This window comes from Thamnophis sirtalis, unplaced genomic scaffold, assembly GCF_051295495.1.
Source record: "Thamnophis sirtalis isolate CommonGarterSnake01/CBP01778 unplaced genomic scaffold, rThaSir2_p1.2 scaffold_12, whole genome shotgun sequence".
Taxonomy (NCBI): domain Eukaryota; kingdom Metazoa; phylum Chordata; class Lepidosauria; order Squamata; family Natricidae; genus Thamnophis; species Thamnophis sirtalis.
Genome location: NW_028261392.1, coordinates 2,797,318 through 2,811,772, shown reverse-complemented (window position 1 = coordinate 2,811,772; position 14,455 = coordinate 2,797,318). Strand labels below are relative to the sequence as shown.

At 41.9% G+C, this 14,455-nt stretch overlaps 1 protein-coding gene across 1 annotated transcript in view; it reads right to left on the bottom strand.

The window, feature by feature from the left end:
* Positions 1-12,877, bottom strand: part of VWA8 (von Willebrand factor A domain containing 8) — an 89,579-nt gene extending 76,702 nt beyond the window's left edge. The window contains 8 exon segments of the mRNA XM_087726748.1: positions 480-588; positions 2,062-2,111; positions 2,400-2,564; positions 3,956-4,123; positions 5,235-5,345; positions 5,728-5,858; positions 9,930-10,007; positions 12,703-12,877. Of these exon segments, the coding sequence (XP_087582874.1) occupies positions 480-588; positions 2,062-2,111; positions 2,400-2,564; positions 3,956-4,123; positions 5,235-5,345; positions 5,728-5,858; positions 9,930-10,007; positions 12,703-12,847 (957 nt within the window). The 5' untranslated portion in view covers positions 12,848-12,877.
* Positions 12,878-14,455: the final 1,578 nt, after the last annotated feature.

Here is a 14,455-nt window from a genome sequence, read left to right as displayed (position 1 = left end):
CATTTTACCCACCTCGGAAGGATGGAAGGCTGAGTCAACCCTGAGCCGGTGAGATTTGAACAGCCGAACTACAGATAGCAGTCAGCTGAAGTGGCCTGCAGTACTGCACCCTAACCACTGCGCCACCTCGGCTCTATTAACTTAAAAGGGAGACTAGTATAGATCTATTTCAAGCTATTTAGCTCTCATCAGCTAGCCATACCCTTACTGGGATTTGAACCTGGGCTATATTACATACTAGGCAACTTCTTAGCCATTAGGCCACAGGCTCTTATCCAGTTGCTTCTTGAAAAAAGCACCTTTGGGACAAATGTTTAGATAAGTTCCATTAAGAAAAAAAAGAATATGTTGAACCTAAAATACTGTATTGACTGGGGAGATTATGAAGTGGTTTGTTGCAAAAAAACTTACAACAAACTTTGAACGGTCACTAAATGAAATTTTGTAAGTTGAGGACTATCTTATGCGCATAGACCTACCAGGACCTGCACAGCAGAGGACAGGCTGTCTAGCGGGAAATCGGGAAGGCCCAGCGAAGACGATTCTTGGGTGCAGAGCGTCATGGCGAAGGACAAGAGCTGTGAGATTCTAGAAATAAAACGACCCGTCATTCCCTTGGACCAATTTAACTTGCACGCTTGCAATCGTTTCAAACAGCCTTTTAAATCAGACAAAACTTGGGACAGGTAAGTGTCAACTGTTCGGTTGGCGAATCCAGGAAAAGAATTGGATTGGATTGGATTTATTTCATTTATATGCCGCTCTTGGACTCAGGGCGGCTCACAATTCAGTCAGGGAAGGGGTACAGACAGGGGGTAAAAAATGAACATAACAGTACACAATTTAAAAACACACAAGCTCTTTAGCCCCAGGCCTGTCGGAATAGCCAGGTTTTAAGGGCTTTGCGGAAGGCCTGGAGGGTGGTGAGGGTTCGAATCTCCACGGGGAGTTCGTTCCAGAGGGTCGGAGCAGCCACAGAGAAGGCTCTCCTCCGGGTAGTCGGCAGTTGACACTGGCTGGCGGATGGAACCCGGAGGAGGCCTAATCTGTGGGATCTAATCGGTCTATTGGAGGTAATTGGCAGCAGGCGGTCTCTCAAGTACCCAGGTCCAATACCATGAAGGGCTTTATAAGTGACGACTAGCGCCTTGAAGCGTATCCGGAGACCAATAGGCAGCCAGTGCAGCTCGCGGAGGATAGGTGTTATGTGGGTGAACCGAGGTGCACCCACGATCGCTCGCGCGGCTGCATTCTGGACAAGCTGAAGTCTCCGAATGCTCTTCAAGGGCTGCCCCATGTAGAGCACGTTGCAGTAGTCCAGTCTAGAGGTCACAAGGGCACGAGTGACTGTTGTGAGGGCCTCCCGGTTCAGGTAGGGACGCAACTGGTGCACCAGGCGAACCTGGGCAAAAGAAACTCCTGGGATGTTATTTTTCCAAGAGTATAAAACTTTACCGAAAAAAAATCCAGGTTGGCACCGAAGAAGCAGAACCAACTCTGAGCTTCCCGTGCGAAAGCAGGCATGGTTCATTTTCTCTTTCCCCACAGGCCACCCACAGTCACATCACGCCCACCAATTGCCTCTGTTCTTTTTGTTTTGGGAACCAGCCGGCCACGCTGTGGCACCTGCTCTGGGTGTCCTTGAGGAGGGGAGCAATGTCTCCCGGGAACCAACAATGCTACGAGGCCATTCCCACCCGCCCTTGCCTTCCAATCCATCACCAGCACTCTAAACTAGACATAAAGATGCCCCCCCCCACCCAATTCCATAACTCTGCTAAACAACTAATTCCCACAACACTGTCAAACCGTTTAGTGATTTAAATCAGAACGTTGCTACTTGCAAACACAACACAGTCTCACACCATCAGAATTTCAAGCTGAGGCCGATTAAAGATTTCAGGTTTCAGTTTTATTACAGAGAGTTCTTGTCATCCTATTACAAATATTTAAATTCCACTACAACTTTTAAGAGGTGCTTCAGGGCTACAGACAGAGAGGCGGAAAAGACAAATTTAAAAGTCAATTTTAAGAACATTCGTGCAGAAATCCGATGTTTACCTTTCCGTTGAAACGTTATTTCCAATAAAGTACAGTTGTGATAGGTGGTCCTGAAAGGAAACGCAACACAGATGATTGTACAAAATCTTTTTGGGCAGAATTGTGGCCGATTCTGTTCCAGGATATAATAATCTTAGGTTTTAACGGGTTGGACCTGGGTTTAGTGCTGACTCAAAGTGCTTGCTATGCAGTCTTTTAGGCCAAAGTGCTGAGTTTTAGAAAATCAAATCCCTTTTAATCTTCAGCACAGTTTTTGTTTTAAATTAATGGATTGGCCGCTAAGAAATACGTGCGCCTCGGCCAACACTTTAAAATTAAACCTTGCAACGTTTCCTTACCTTGAAGGGTAAATAATAAACGTCTCGGGCCTGAAACCGAGATCGCAGCGGCGGGTCTAATGGGTTGCCCAAATATCGCGGTACAGGGAGCCCCAGAGCAATCACCCTGAAATCTTCGCTGACTCTAACGATCCTCCAAGCATCCAGAGATTCTCTGTCGTGCTCCTAAAACACAAGTGATATAATAACAAAACTGTTTTTAAATTATTATTATTATAATTCAGCAGTGAACTTCAGGGGTAGACAATCTAGTGAAGGCATGTACTGATGATGCTACCTATTTGGGTAATGAAACGTCTGCAAGAAAACAACTGATTTCAGAGGGTACCAAGGACCCCATAAGCCACTGTCTCCTCCTCCTTGGCAAACCCCACAGCCTTCTAGTAATGATGATGTTACCTAGTTGGGTAATGAAATGTCTGCAAGAAAACAACTGAGTTCAGAGGGTACCAAGGACCCCATAAGCCACTGCCTCCTCCTCCTCCTCCTCTCCATCTCGGCAAACCCTGCACCCTACTAGTCGTCATGATGTTACCTAGTTGGGTAATGAAACATCTTCAAGAAAACAACTGCGTTCAGATGGTGTTGTGGCCCGCCAGTGGCCAGCGAAGCTGGCAGCAGAGTCGGACAGTGAGGAGGTTAGGGAGGAACCTGGGCCAGTCCTGGAGTCTCGGGGAGGCTCTGATGATGGCTCTGCGTCGGAGGCAGAGAGGGGGCCAGGGCCGCCCGACAGTTGTTAGCTGCCTTCAGAGTCAGACATCAGTGAGGCAGATGAAAAATGGGCCATTTTTTGCCTGTTTTTGCCCCCCGCAGCATTCTACAAGCCTCCTAAAGTTGATGCATGCCCTGTTTTTTTATGAAAAATGGGCCCGTTTTCACGAAAAATGGGCCATTTTTTGCCCATTTTTGGCTCCCCCCTCCCAGCTCCCAGGAGCACTTCTCACAAAAAATGAGGCATGCAGAGCAGAGGTGGGTTCCTACCAGTTCACACCTATTCGGTAGAACCGGTTCGTCAAATCTACCGAACCGGTTAGAAGAGGTTCCACTAGTGGACCCAGAAAGCAGGCCACACCTACAGAAGAGGTTCCCAAAATTTTTTGAAGCCCACCACTGGTGCAGAGGGTTTGGGAGGCCTGCAGAGTGTAAAAACTTTTTGTTTTTTTTAATTTTACCTCTTCAAAATCTTGGTGCGTCTTATACTCCGGAAAATACAGGGGGTTAGGTCATGAATCATCGGCAAGAAAACTCCCAGGTTCAGGGAGCACCGAGGACCCCTCGTTTCAACCCTGAGCTACAAACAGTCTCCTTTCTCGGTGTACATCAATGCCTGCTAAAGGTGCACGTGGCGCTGGCATTCAGGGAAACAGATGGAAAGCGAGAGAGGCCACTGGGGTTAAAAGCAATCCAGCTGTAAGGCCTGGCTAAATGACAACCTGCGTATAAAATAAACTTTCTGAAGGTTATGCATTCCTTTGGCAAAGTTTGCGCAGCTCCGCGAAGTCCCTGCCACATTCTTGGCTGTCAACCTTGAAGAAAAGCCGGAGGCTCCTGCTTACCTTCAGCAGTTTATCGTAACGTTCGGCCGACATGAGGAAACGGCCGTCCTCCAGCTGCATCTCCCGGTTCTCCAGCAAATTGTTCAAAACCGGCAGGACGTTGCGCTCCGCCTTCTCCAAGCCTTCCAGGACCAGGATCCGGCCTTCCGTCGCGGCCCGCACCGCACACTGAGGAAGCAAAACAGAATCAGCACCCAACAGATGGACACCGTTCGCGAAGAGACCTCCAAAAAGCTGGCAGGAAAGCCTTCGGTTTACCTCCACCCTACAATCCAGATTAAGAACGGAGGAAAAGAGAAATCAATCAATCAATCCATCATTTCATCAATCCATCCATCAATCCATCCATCCATCCATCTATCTATCTGATAGATGTATTCATTTATTTAAGTTCCGTTTAGTTTAATTTATTTAATTAAGTTTAGTTCACATTTATTTATTAGTTCAGTTTATAGATTTATTTATTTAGTTTAGATGGATTTAGTTTAATTTAGTTTAGATGGATTTATTTATTTAACTAAGTTTAGTTTGGATGTATTTAAGTTTAGTTTAGCTTTGATGTAAGTTTAGTTTAGATGTATTTATTTATTTAAGTTTAGAGGTATTTATTTAAGTTTAGTTTAGATGGATTTTAGTTTAGATGGATTTATTTATTTATTTAAGTTTAGATTAGATTAATTTATTTAAGTTCAGTTTAGATGGATTTATTTATCTAAGTTTAGATGTATTTAAGTTTAGTTTAGATGTATTTAAGTTTAGTTTAGATGTATTTATTTATTTAAGTTTAGATTAGATTTATTTATTTAAGTTCCGTTTAGATGTATTTATTTATTTAAGTTTAAATGTATTTAAGTTTAGTTTAGATGTATTTAAGTTTAATTTAGATGCATTTATTTATTTTAGTTGAGATTAGATTAATTTATTTTAGTTTAGTTTAGATGTATTCATTTATTTATTTAAGTTTAAATGTATATAAATTTAGTTTAGATGTATTTAAGTTTAATTTAGATGTATTCATTTATTTTAGTTTAGATTAGATTAATTTATTTAAATTTAGTTTAGATGTATTTAAGTTCAGTTTAGATGTATTTACTTATTTATTTTATTTTAGATTAATTTATTTAAGTTTAGTTTAGTTTAGATGTATTTATTTAAATTTAGTTTGGATGTATTTATTTAAGTTTAGGTGTATTTAAGTTTAGTTTAGATGTACACATTTTGGGAGTTTTAATCAATAAATCCCAAAGGGCCCAGAGCTGAGGTTGTTACTGCTACTCACCTGATCAATGTAGTAGGCGGTGCCGGCTCGGATTTCCCTTCGCTGTTTGAGATCGGTTTCGGTTGTGTCCCTTGAAAGTGCCATATATTCCACCTCTCGTTTGGTCAATTCCTACAGAAAGTGGAATTAAATTGGATGAGAAACATATTTCTAAGCTGCAGAATTTAACCCCAAACAATTCAATGCAGCACAATTCTGAAAAGCCACTGAATGAATCTAAGGCTGAAAGAACAATTTCAGAAACTGGGTGTGTCTAGTTTAATGAAAAGAAGGACCAGGGGAGACAGGATAGCAGTCTTCCAATCTCTCAGGGGTTGCCCCAAAGAAGAGGGAGTCAAGCTATTCTCCAAGGCACCTGAGGGCAGGACAAGAAGCAATGGGTGGAAACTAATCAAGGAGAGAAGCAACTTAGAACTAAGGAGGAATTTCCAGACAGTGAGAACAATTAATCAGTGCAACATCTTGCCTCCAGAAGTTGCCTCCCAAAGCTTACCAGGTATTGCATGGCGATGGAACGTCGAAGTGGTCCCGGAGGCCCAATCAGGAAAACATCTTGTCCCAGCAGATCCTTCTGCATGATCCATCTTAGATGCTGAATCACAGACTGAGCCAGAGAATCTGAAACTAAAGGAAAGGCCGTCGCTTGCGTCCCACTTAAGAAATTTTAAAAAGAATTTGTTTTATATCCTCGCACTGTCTTAGAATAAATTCATTGTCACTTTGAATGTACACTAATCGGCATACATAAAATAAAATTTCGTTGCATACAGATCTCAAAGGGTCACCGCCTCCAATACACACTACATGAACATGACGAGAGAGAGAGATGATAGACAGACAGATGATAAGATAGAAAGATGTTTTAGACAGACAGATGATTGATTGATAGATAGATAGATAGATAGATAGATAGATAGATAGATAGATAGATAGATGATAGATAATGGATAGATGAGAGAAAGAGATGATAGATAGATGATAGATAGGTAGGTAGAGGTGCGTCTTATACTCCGAAAAATACGGTAATAGTCTCCTGCAAACTCCACTCCCCTTTTGCTCCTCTTTTATTTCCTCTGGGAGATGCCATTCATCGTCCACCTGTGGCCTTACTCCCAAGTCGCCCCCTGTTCTACAACACTATTCTTCTTCCACACTGTTTTTTCCTTGCATGAGTCAACCTTGAGCCTGGTGAGATTCCAACTGGCAAAACTGCTGGCCGCCGGTGATCAGCAGAAGTAGCCTGCAGTACTGCACTCCAACCACTGCGCCATCGTGGTATGTACCGGTATGTACGGAGCATATCTACATGTGTGTTAAGTGTGTGCGCACTTTGGAGAGCAGGCTACAGAATCTCATTTTTAATTTGCGCCATTGCGCCTGCATAAAGTTATCTTATCTTATAACTCTCAAGTCTTAATCCAGTACGTTTTTAAATTGCTAAAGTGTTACAATGCCAATACCAATTTGTTTTTATTTATTTATTTTGCAATATAGCTGAACGCTGGTAGTAAATTAGTTAAGTTCAGCTCTTTCTATTTTAGCTACAGTTTGAAGGAAAGAAATTGGATCAAACTTAAGAAATGCTTAAAATAGAAACTCAACTCAAAACAATATTCCATGAAGAACAGAACAGAATAAATAACGCAAATGCTATTCTGAAAACAAGAATACTCCAAGGATTTAAGGGGATAGCTTGTTAAACCCCCAAATGCATTTACTACCTCTTACTTATCTTCATTTACCTAATATTTAATCTAGAATTTTAATCCTTTATTTGCGTCTCACAGAACGGCTCATGGGCACCGCTTACGTTCACAAATATTTAGCTGAATTTATTTATAGAATTCACTGATGCAGTTGAAGTACCAATAAAAATATTTCCTCTTTCAGCTGTTCTTCCATATATTTATCCTTTTTTCATTTCAACAGCCCTCCTCCCCTCCCCTCCTCAGCAATCTTTAAAAAAAAATCATTTTAAGAAAACTCATAACAATGATTCTCCTTGCTTTTATTTGCAGAGTTCAGCAAAGCAAAATCTAAAACTAAAATCAAATTGGAATTATATAAGATACATTTAATGTAACTGAGTCTTACATTAAGACTCAGTCTTACATTAAGCCGAGGTGGCGCAGTGGTTAAATGCAGCACTGCAGGCTACTTCAGCTGACTGCAGTCCTGCAGTTCGGCGGTTCTAATCTCACTGGCTCAGGGTTGACTCAGCCTTCCATCCTTCCGAGGTGGGTAAAATGAGGACCCGGATTGTTGTTGGGGGCGATATGCTGACTCTGTAAACCGCTTAGAGAGGGCTGAAAGCCCTATGAAGCGGTATATAACTGCTATTGCTATTAAATAAACACAAGCTATTTAAAACTAACACCTAAAATTGACACAAACTTCCCGAGTTCCCCCAGTAAAATTGTGGGTTTTTTATTGTTGTTAAAATCATTACCATCAGGCTTGATTTTAAAAACTCTGATATTTAAACATGGAGCATTTAAAACAAAAAGCACTTCATTTTTCTCTCTCCGATATTATATTGCATTATAAACGCAGAAATAGATATTAATATTTCTAAGATTCCTGAACTACAAGCATGAACATCCAAAATGGTTTATTACTGTATATCTGTCTTCAAGTTCCACTAATGGTATCAGATTCAAGCTAATCCATTTTTATCATTATGCGTAAATTGGTGGAACAAACCCAAACAAGTTTAATTGTTTTATAGCAATAGCAATAGCAGTTAGACTTATATACCGCTTCATAGGGCTTTCAGCCCTCTCTAAGCGGTTTACAGAGTTAGCATATCGCCCCCAACAACAATCCGGGTCCTCATTTTACCCACCTCGGAAGGATGGAAGGCTGAGTCAACCCTGAGCCGGTGTGATTTGAACAGCCGAACTGCAGAACTGCAGTCAGCTGAAGTAGCCTGCAGTCCTGCATTTAACCACTGCGCCACCTCAGCTTTTGAAAGTAGTAATTTGTTAAATGGGTGCTTTGTGTGAATGCCCTCCCTCTAACCTGTCACGCAGGAAATATATCTATGTGATCGTTGGGAACTGAAAACAATTTGATAGCACATAATCAATCAATCAAAATCTGCCTCTAAAATCTTATTCTATATACAGTACTGAAAAATTTGGCAACCGGAGCCAGGAAAACAAATAATTCTTCGACAGTGTTTATTTTGTTGGGAGTGCTCTACAGAATGAAAACCTTAAAAGCTTCCCTTAGCCAATAGTGAACTACATTTTGTGAGCCAACATCTGCATTAAAGGAATTGCTAATCTCTGTAATCTGGTTTATAGAGATTACGAGGAAATTCTTATTTAAACTGTCACATTTAAAGAAAAGAGTGACATGTGAGTAAATGAGGGTTGTTTTTTTTTAAAAAAAGCAATGCACTGTAACTAATGAAATTGCCCGCTTTAATTCGATGGGATTGTTAAAAGTATTAATTATTATATATATTCACAAGGATAGGTCACTTGAATAGGGGTTACAAAACTCATTTTAACTGTAGCTACGGTATGAATAAAACAATTAAGAGGGTTTTGTTGGAGTCCCAATGCATTATCAACAGAAGTCCTTGACTTACGACAGTTCATTTACTGACTGTTCAAAGTTGCAACGGCACTGGAAAAAAAGTGACTTACAAACATTTTTCACACTTACAACCATCATGATCACGTGATCAAAATTCAGAGGGTTGGCAACTGTCATGTACTTATGACAGTTTCAGTGTCTCAGGGGGTCGTGTGTCAAATTTTGCAACCTTCTAACCAGCAAAGTCGGGGGCTTTACAACTGCAATGATTCGCTTTACCACGGTGGCAAGAAAGGTCGTAAGACAGGGCAAAACTCCCTTAACAAATGTCTCGCTCAACCACAGGTATTTTGGGCTTAATTGAGGTCGTAAGTCGAGGACTAGCTGTATATTTTTCTGCATGACATTTTAGAAGACTGAAATGCTGCTTACGTTAAACTGGAGTTTGGTAACCAGTGGAATATTGTCGATTTTATTTATGGTGGAGCAACATTTCTGTAAGTCTTGATATTTTCCGTACTATGTTTCTGCAATAAAATGTATTTAGCTGGACCAGTGATTCTTGACACTTCTTCACCACGGACACTGTTTGTAGCCATGGATTCCCAAGACTTAACTCAAGATTTAAAATCAACATTTTTTTCAAGCCTTCGCACACAACCTGTGATGCAGTGGTGGGTTTCAAATAATTTACCAACCAGTTCTCTGCCCTAATGACCAGCTGGGTAGGTGGGGCTCGGTGGTCATGGGATCATGTGGGTGTGGCCAAGTCAATGTCACTCAGGGTCGATGGGCACTTTGCCTTAGTTGCTACAATGGTAATAAGGGTTAACTGGGGAGGCAGTTTCTGTAAGCAGGGCAATAAAGATGAGGCTAGAAACAACACCAGGATGTTTCCTTCCTGCCTTCCTTACAGGATTAGCCCTGTGAAGCGGAAAAAAACCAAAATAAGATTTCTTCCAATAACTGGTTCTCCGAACTTCTTAGAAAGTTACCAACCAGTTCTCCCGAACAGGTGCGAACTGGCTGAATCCCACCACTGCTGTGATATCATCACAGTCCCCCCAGAGGTTTTGCAGACCACGGATCGAGAATCACTAGACTAGACTTTTACTTTGAGATTAATTTTAAGAGCATGCTGTTTCTTACTGTAGTTCACAGGGACCAGTTCTGGATTTTTGGGCTTTCTGATTTTGTAGGACACATCTCCAATAGTAACCGTATCACCTGAAAGGGAGAAAAAATAGTTGTTTATCATTGCTCACCTATAGGCACAAATACTCTGCTAGCCACTTAACATGTCCTACAAGAACAAGTTATCTTTTCTGTTTAAAAAATAAAATAAAAAAGGTATTTATCCACAAACTGGATAACAAGTACAGGCAGTCCTTGATTCAATTAACCATAATTGAGCCTGACATTTCTGTTGTTAAGTAAGACATTTGTTAAGTGAGTTTTGCCCCCATCTGACAATCTTTCGTGCCACAGTCGTTCAGTGAATCACTGTGGTCGATAAGTGAAAAAGCCAGTTGTTAAGTGAATCTGGCTTTCCCCCCTTGACTTCGTTCATCAGAAGATTGCAAAAGATTACGTGACTGTGGGACATTGCAACCGTCATAAGTACATGCCAGTTGCCAAGCATCTGAATCTTCATTATGTGACCACATAATGCTGCAACGGTTATTAAGTGTGAAAAACGAGTCCTAAGTCACTTCAAACCATTGTAACTTTGAATGGCCACTAAGTGAATGGTTGTAAGTCGAGGATTACCTGCATTATATTTGTATGCCGTGTGGGAATGTTAATTCCAAACGTACCACATGCAGTTTTGATCACCACATTGCAAAAAAAGTTGTTGAGACTGAAAAAGTGCAACTAAGATGATTAAAGGACTGGAGACTAAAACAGATGAAGAAGGGTTGCAGGATTTGGGTTTGGAGAAAAGAAGGACATGATAGTGACATGATAGCAGTATTTCAATATTTGAGGGGCTGCCACAAAGAAGAGGGAGGTCAACCTATTCTCCAAAGCACCCGAAGGCCAGACAAGAAACTAATGAAGGAGAGAAGCAAGTTGGAATTAAAGGAGAAACTTCCTAACAGTGAAGACAATTAATCAGTGCAATTAATTAGTGCAATTAACCACCAGAAATCGTGGTTGCTCCATCACTGGAGGTTTTTAAGAAGAGACTGGACAACCACTTGTGTGAAATGGTAGAGGGTCTCCTACTTGAGTAAGGGGTTTGATTGGGAGACTTCCGAGGTCTCTTCCAGCTCTTCTGATTCTGACTGTAGTTTTAGAAAATTGTTCAGGAAAATTTGAGTTCCAATCAGGTAGACAAGTTAGTCTGGCCTATTTTATATTCTGTGCCTCTTTTCTGTGGTCCTTGGCTTTTCATAAGTAGTTTGACCCTGCGGGTCACAGCTTTGAAGCGATGGAGAAATGACCCAGTGCAGAGAGCAAAAACATGGAAGGGAAGAAGGCCATGGTATCCTCACTTCTGCGCTCCCCCTGTGGAGACCCAGGCACTCAGAAAGCCACGAAGAAGCATGTGATTGACAATAATGAAAGATTAAAGTAAGTGTACAACTGCTAACTTAGAACAGGGTATAGCAGGAAGAGGAAAAGAATGCTGCATGTCAAAAGTTGTTGTGACATGTGGGCATGTCACCACAAACCCACAGTTGGAGAACCACATTTCAGCCTACGCGTGGTGCACGCCCCAGCCTGTGTTGTGTCATTTGTGTTTCATCATGGGATCAATTCAGTGTGAGAAGCATAAGATGTTTTTTTTTTCTCCCTGTGCTAGTTTCTTTTTAAGAAGGCAACTGTAGCTTTCTTCCTCTGTTTCTTCATCTGTCCCGAGAACACTGGCCCTCTTCACACAAAGGGGCACCTAAGGTCATGTTTCTAGTTTTGGTTCACACAACGGCCAATAGCTGCACATAGTGCTCCACTTTCGAAGTTTTCATGCTCCATCTCTATATCTGCTATCAACTGGGGGAAGGGAGGATCACCAGTGAGAGAGAGAAAAAGTCACAGAAGGAAGTCAGAAAGAACAAAAAGTCAGAAAGAAAGAGAGAGGAGGAGGGGGGGGAAGAGGGAGGAAGGAAGGAAGGAAGGGCCACCAATGAAAGAAAGAGAAATTTACAGAACGAAGTGAAAAAGAATGAAAGATCAGAAAGAGAAAGAAAGGTCACCATTGAGAGAAAGTTACAGAAGAAAGTCAGAAAGAAGGAATGAAAAGAAAGAAAGAAAGAAAGAAAGAAAGAAAAAGAAAGTCAGAAAAAAGAAAGAAAGAAAGAAAGAAAGAAAGAAAGAAAGAAAGAAAGAAAGAAAGAAAGGTCACAGTTGAGAGGAAGTTACAGGAGAAAGTCAGAAAGAAGGAGAGAAAAGAAAAGAAAAAAAGAAAGTCAGAAAGTCGAAAAGAAAAGAAAGGAAAGAAGAAATGTCATCGTTGAGAGAGATAAAGTTACAAAAGCCAGAAGAGAAAGAAAGAAAAAGAAAGAAAAAGAAAGAAACAAAGAAAAAGAAAGAAAAGAAAGAAAAAGAAAGAAAAGAAGGAAAAAGAAAGAAAAGAAAGAAAAAGAAAAAAAAAGAAAGTCAGAAAAGAAAGAAAAAAGAAAGAAAGAAAAGAAAAGAAAAAAGAGAAAGTCAAAAGAAAGCCAGAGAGGGAGGAAATAAAGAAGGAAGGAAAGAAGGAAGGAGAGAGGGAAGGGAGGGAGGGAGGCTCGCCCCCCAGCCTTTCTCTGAGCCCCCCATCGCAGACCATCCCCTTCCTTTCCCCCAGAAGCCCCCTCCCCCCATTTCCATCTCCCCCGGGACAGCCAAACCCCCCCCCAGGCTCTCCACGCCCTGCGGGGTCTCTGCACCCCCCGCCTCCCGTCCTCCTCCTCCTCCGCTGCCCGGTCGGCCGCCTCACCTTGTCCGCTGTGCAAGGCCCGGAGTCCGCCGCGCAGCCCGGCCACCTGCTGCAGGAGGAGGCGGACCCTGCGGGCAGCCGATGAGCCCACGCAGGGACCCCCGCCGCCGCCCGCCCTGCCCAGGGACACCACCCGGGCCTGCATGGCCTGCCAGAGGAGGAGGACGAGGAAGGGGGCCCTGGGGGACGCGGTCCGGCGACGCACCGCCTCCGCCCGGAAACGCCGACGACGTTTTTGAGGGCCGGGCTGGGCTCTGCCGGGGAGACGCTCAACCCTGGAAGGAGAGCCCGCCAGCCCAGCTGGCTCTTTCCCAGCCAGAGGGTCGGAGGGGGCACCGCGGGCTTGGACCCAGCTGGGATTGGGGTGAGGGGAATAGAGAGAAGGGGGCAAAGAAGGAAGGGTCGCCACTGAAATACAGAGAAAGACGAGGGAGAGAGGAAAGGAGAGGAGAGGGAGGCTCACCATTGAGAAAGAGAGGGAGTTACAGAAGAAAGTCAGAAGGAAAGAAAAGTCATTAAAAGAAAGAATGAAAAGAAGAAAGAAAGGGAAAAGAGATAGAAAGAAAGAAAGAAAGGGAGAGAGAGAAAGAAGAGTCACCACTGAGAAACAGAGAGAGTTACAGAAGAAAGTCAGAAGGAAAGAAAAGTCAGAAAAAGAAAGAAAGAAAGAAAGAAAGAAAGGGGAGGGAAGGAAGGTTCACCATTGAGAAAGAGTGAGAGTTACAGAAGAAAGTCAGAAGGAAAGAAAAGTCATTAAAAGAAAGAATGAAAAGAAGAAAGAAAGGGAAAAGAGATAGAAAGAAAGGAAGGGGGAGAGAGGGAAAGAAGAGTCACCACTGAGAAACAGAGAAAGTTACACAAGAAAGTCAGAAGGAAAATAAAGTCAGAAAAAGAAAGATAGAAAGGGGGGAAGGCTCATCATTGAGAAGGAGAGAGAGTTACAGTCAGAAGAAAAGAAAAGTAATTAAAAGAAAGAATGAAAAGAAGAAAAAGGAAAAAACAAAAAAGAGATAGAAAGAAAGGGGGAAAGAGGGAAAGAAAAGTCACCACTGAGAAACAGAGAAAGGTACAGAAGAAAATCAGAAGGAAAGAAAAGTCATTAAAAGAGAATGAAAAGAAGAAAAAGGAAAAAAAACAAAAAAGAGATAGAAAGAAAGAAAGAAAGAAAGAGGGAGGGAGAGAGAGAAAGAAAAGTCACCACTGAGAAACAGAGAAAGTTACAGAAGAAAGTCAGAAGGAAAGAAAAGTCAGAAAAAGAAAGAAAGAAAGAAAGGGGAGGGAAGGAAGGTTCACCATTGAAAAAGAGAGAGAGTTACAGAAGAAAGTAAGAAGGAAAGAAAAGTCATTAAAAGAAAGAAGAAAAGAAGAAAGAGGGGAAAAAACAAAAAAGAGAGAGAAAGAAAGAGTGGGAGAGAGGGAAAGAAGAGTCAACACTGAGAAACAGAGAAAGTTACAGAAGAAAGTCAGAAGGAAAGAAAAGTCAGAAAAAGAAAGAAAGAAAGAAAGGGGAGGGAAGGAAGGTTCACCATTGAAAAAGAGAGAGAGTTACAGAAGAAAGTAAGAAGGAAAGAAAAGTCATTAAAAGAAAGAAGAAAAGAAGAAAGAGGGGAAAAAACAAAAAAGAGAGAGAAAGAAAGAGTGGGAGAGAGGGAAAGAAGAGTCAACACTGAGAAACAGAGAAAGTTACAGAAGAAAGTCAGAAGGAAAGAAAAGTCAGAAAAAGAAAGTAAAGAAAGAAAGAAAGGGGGGCAGG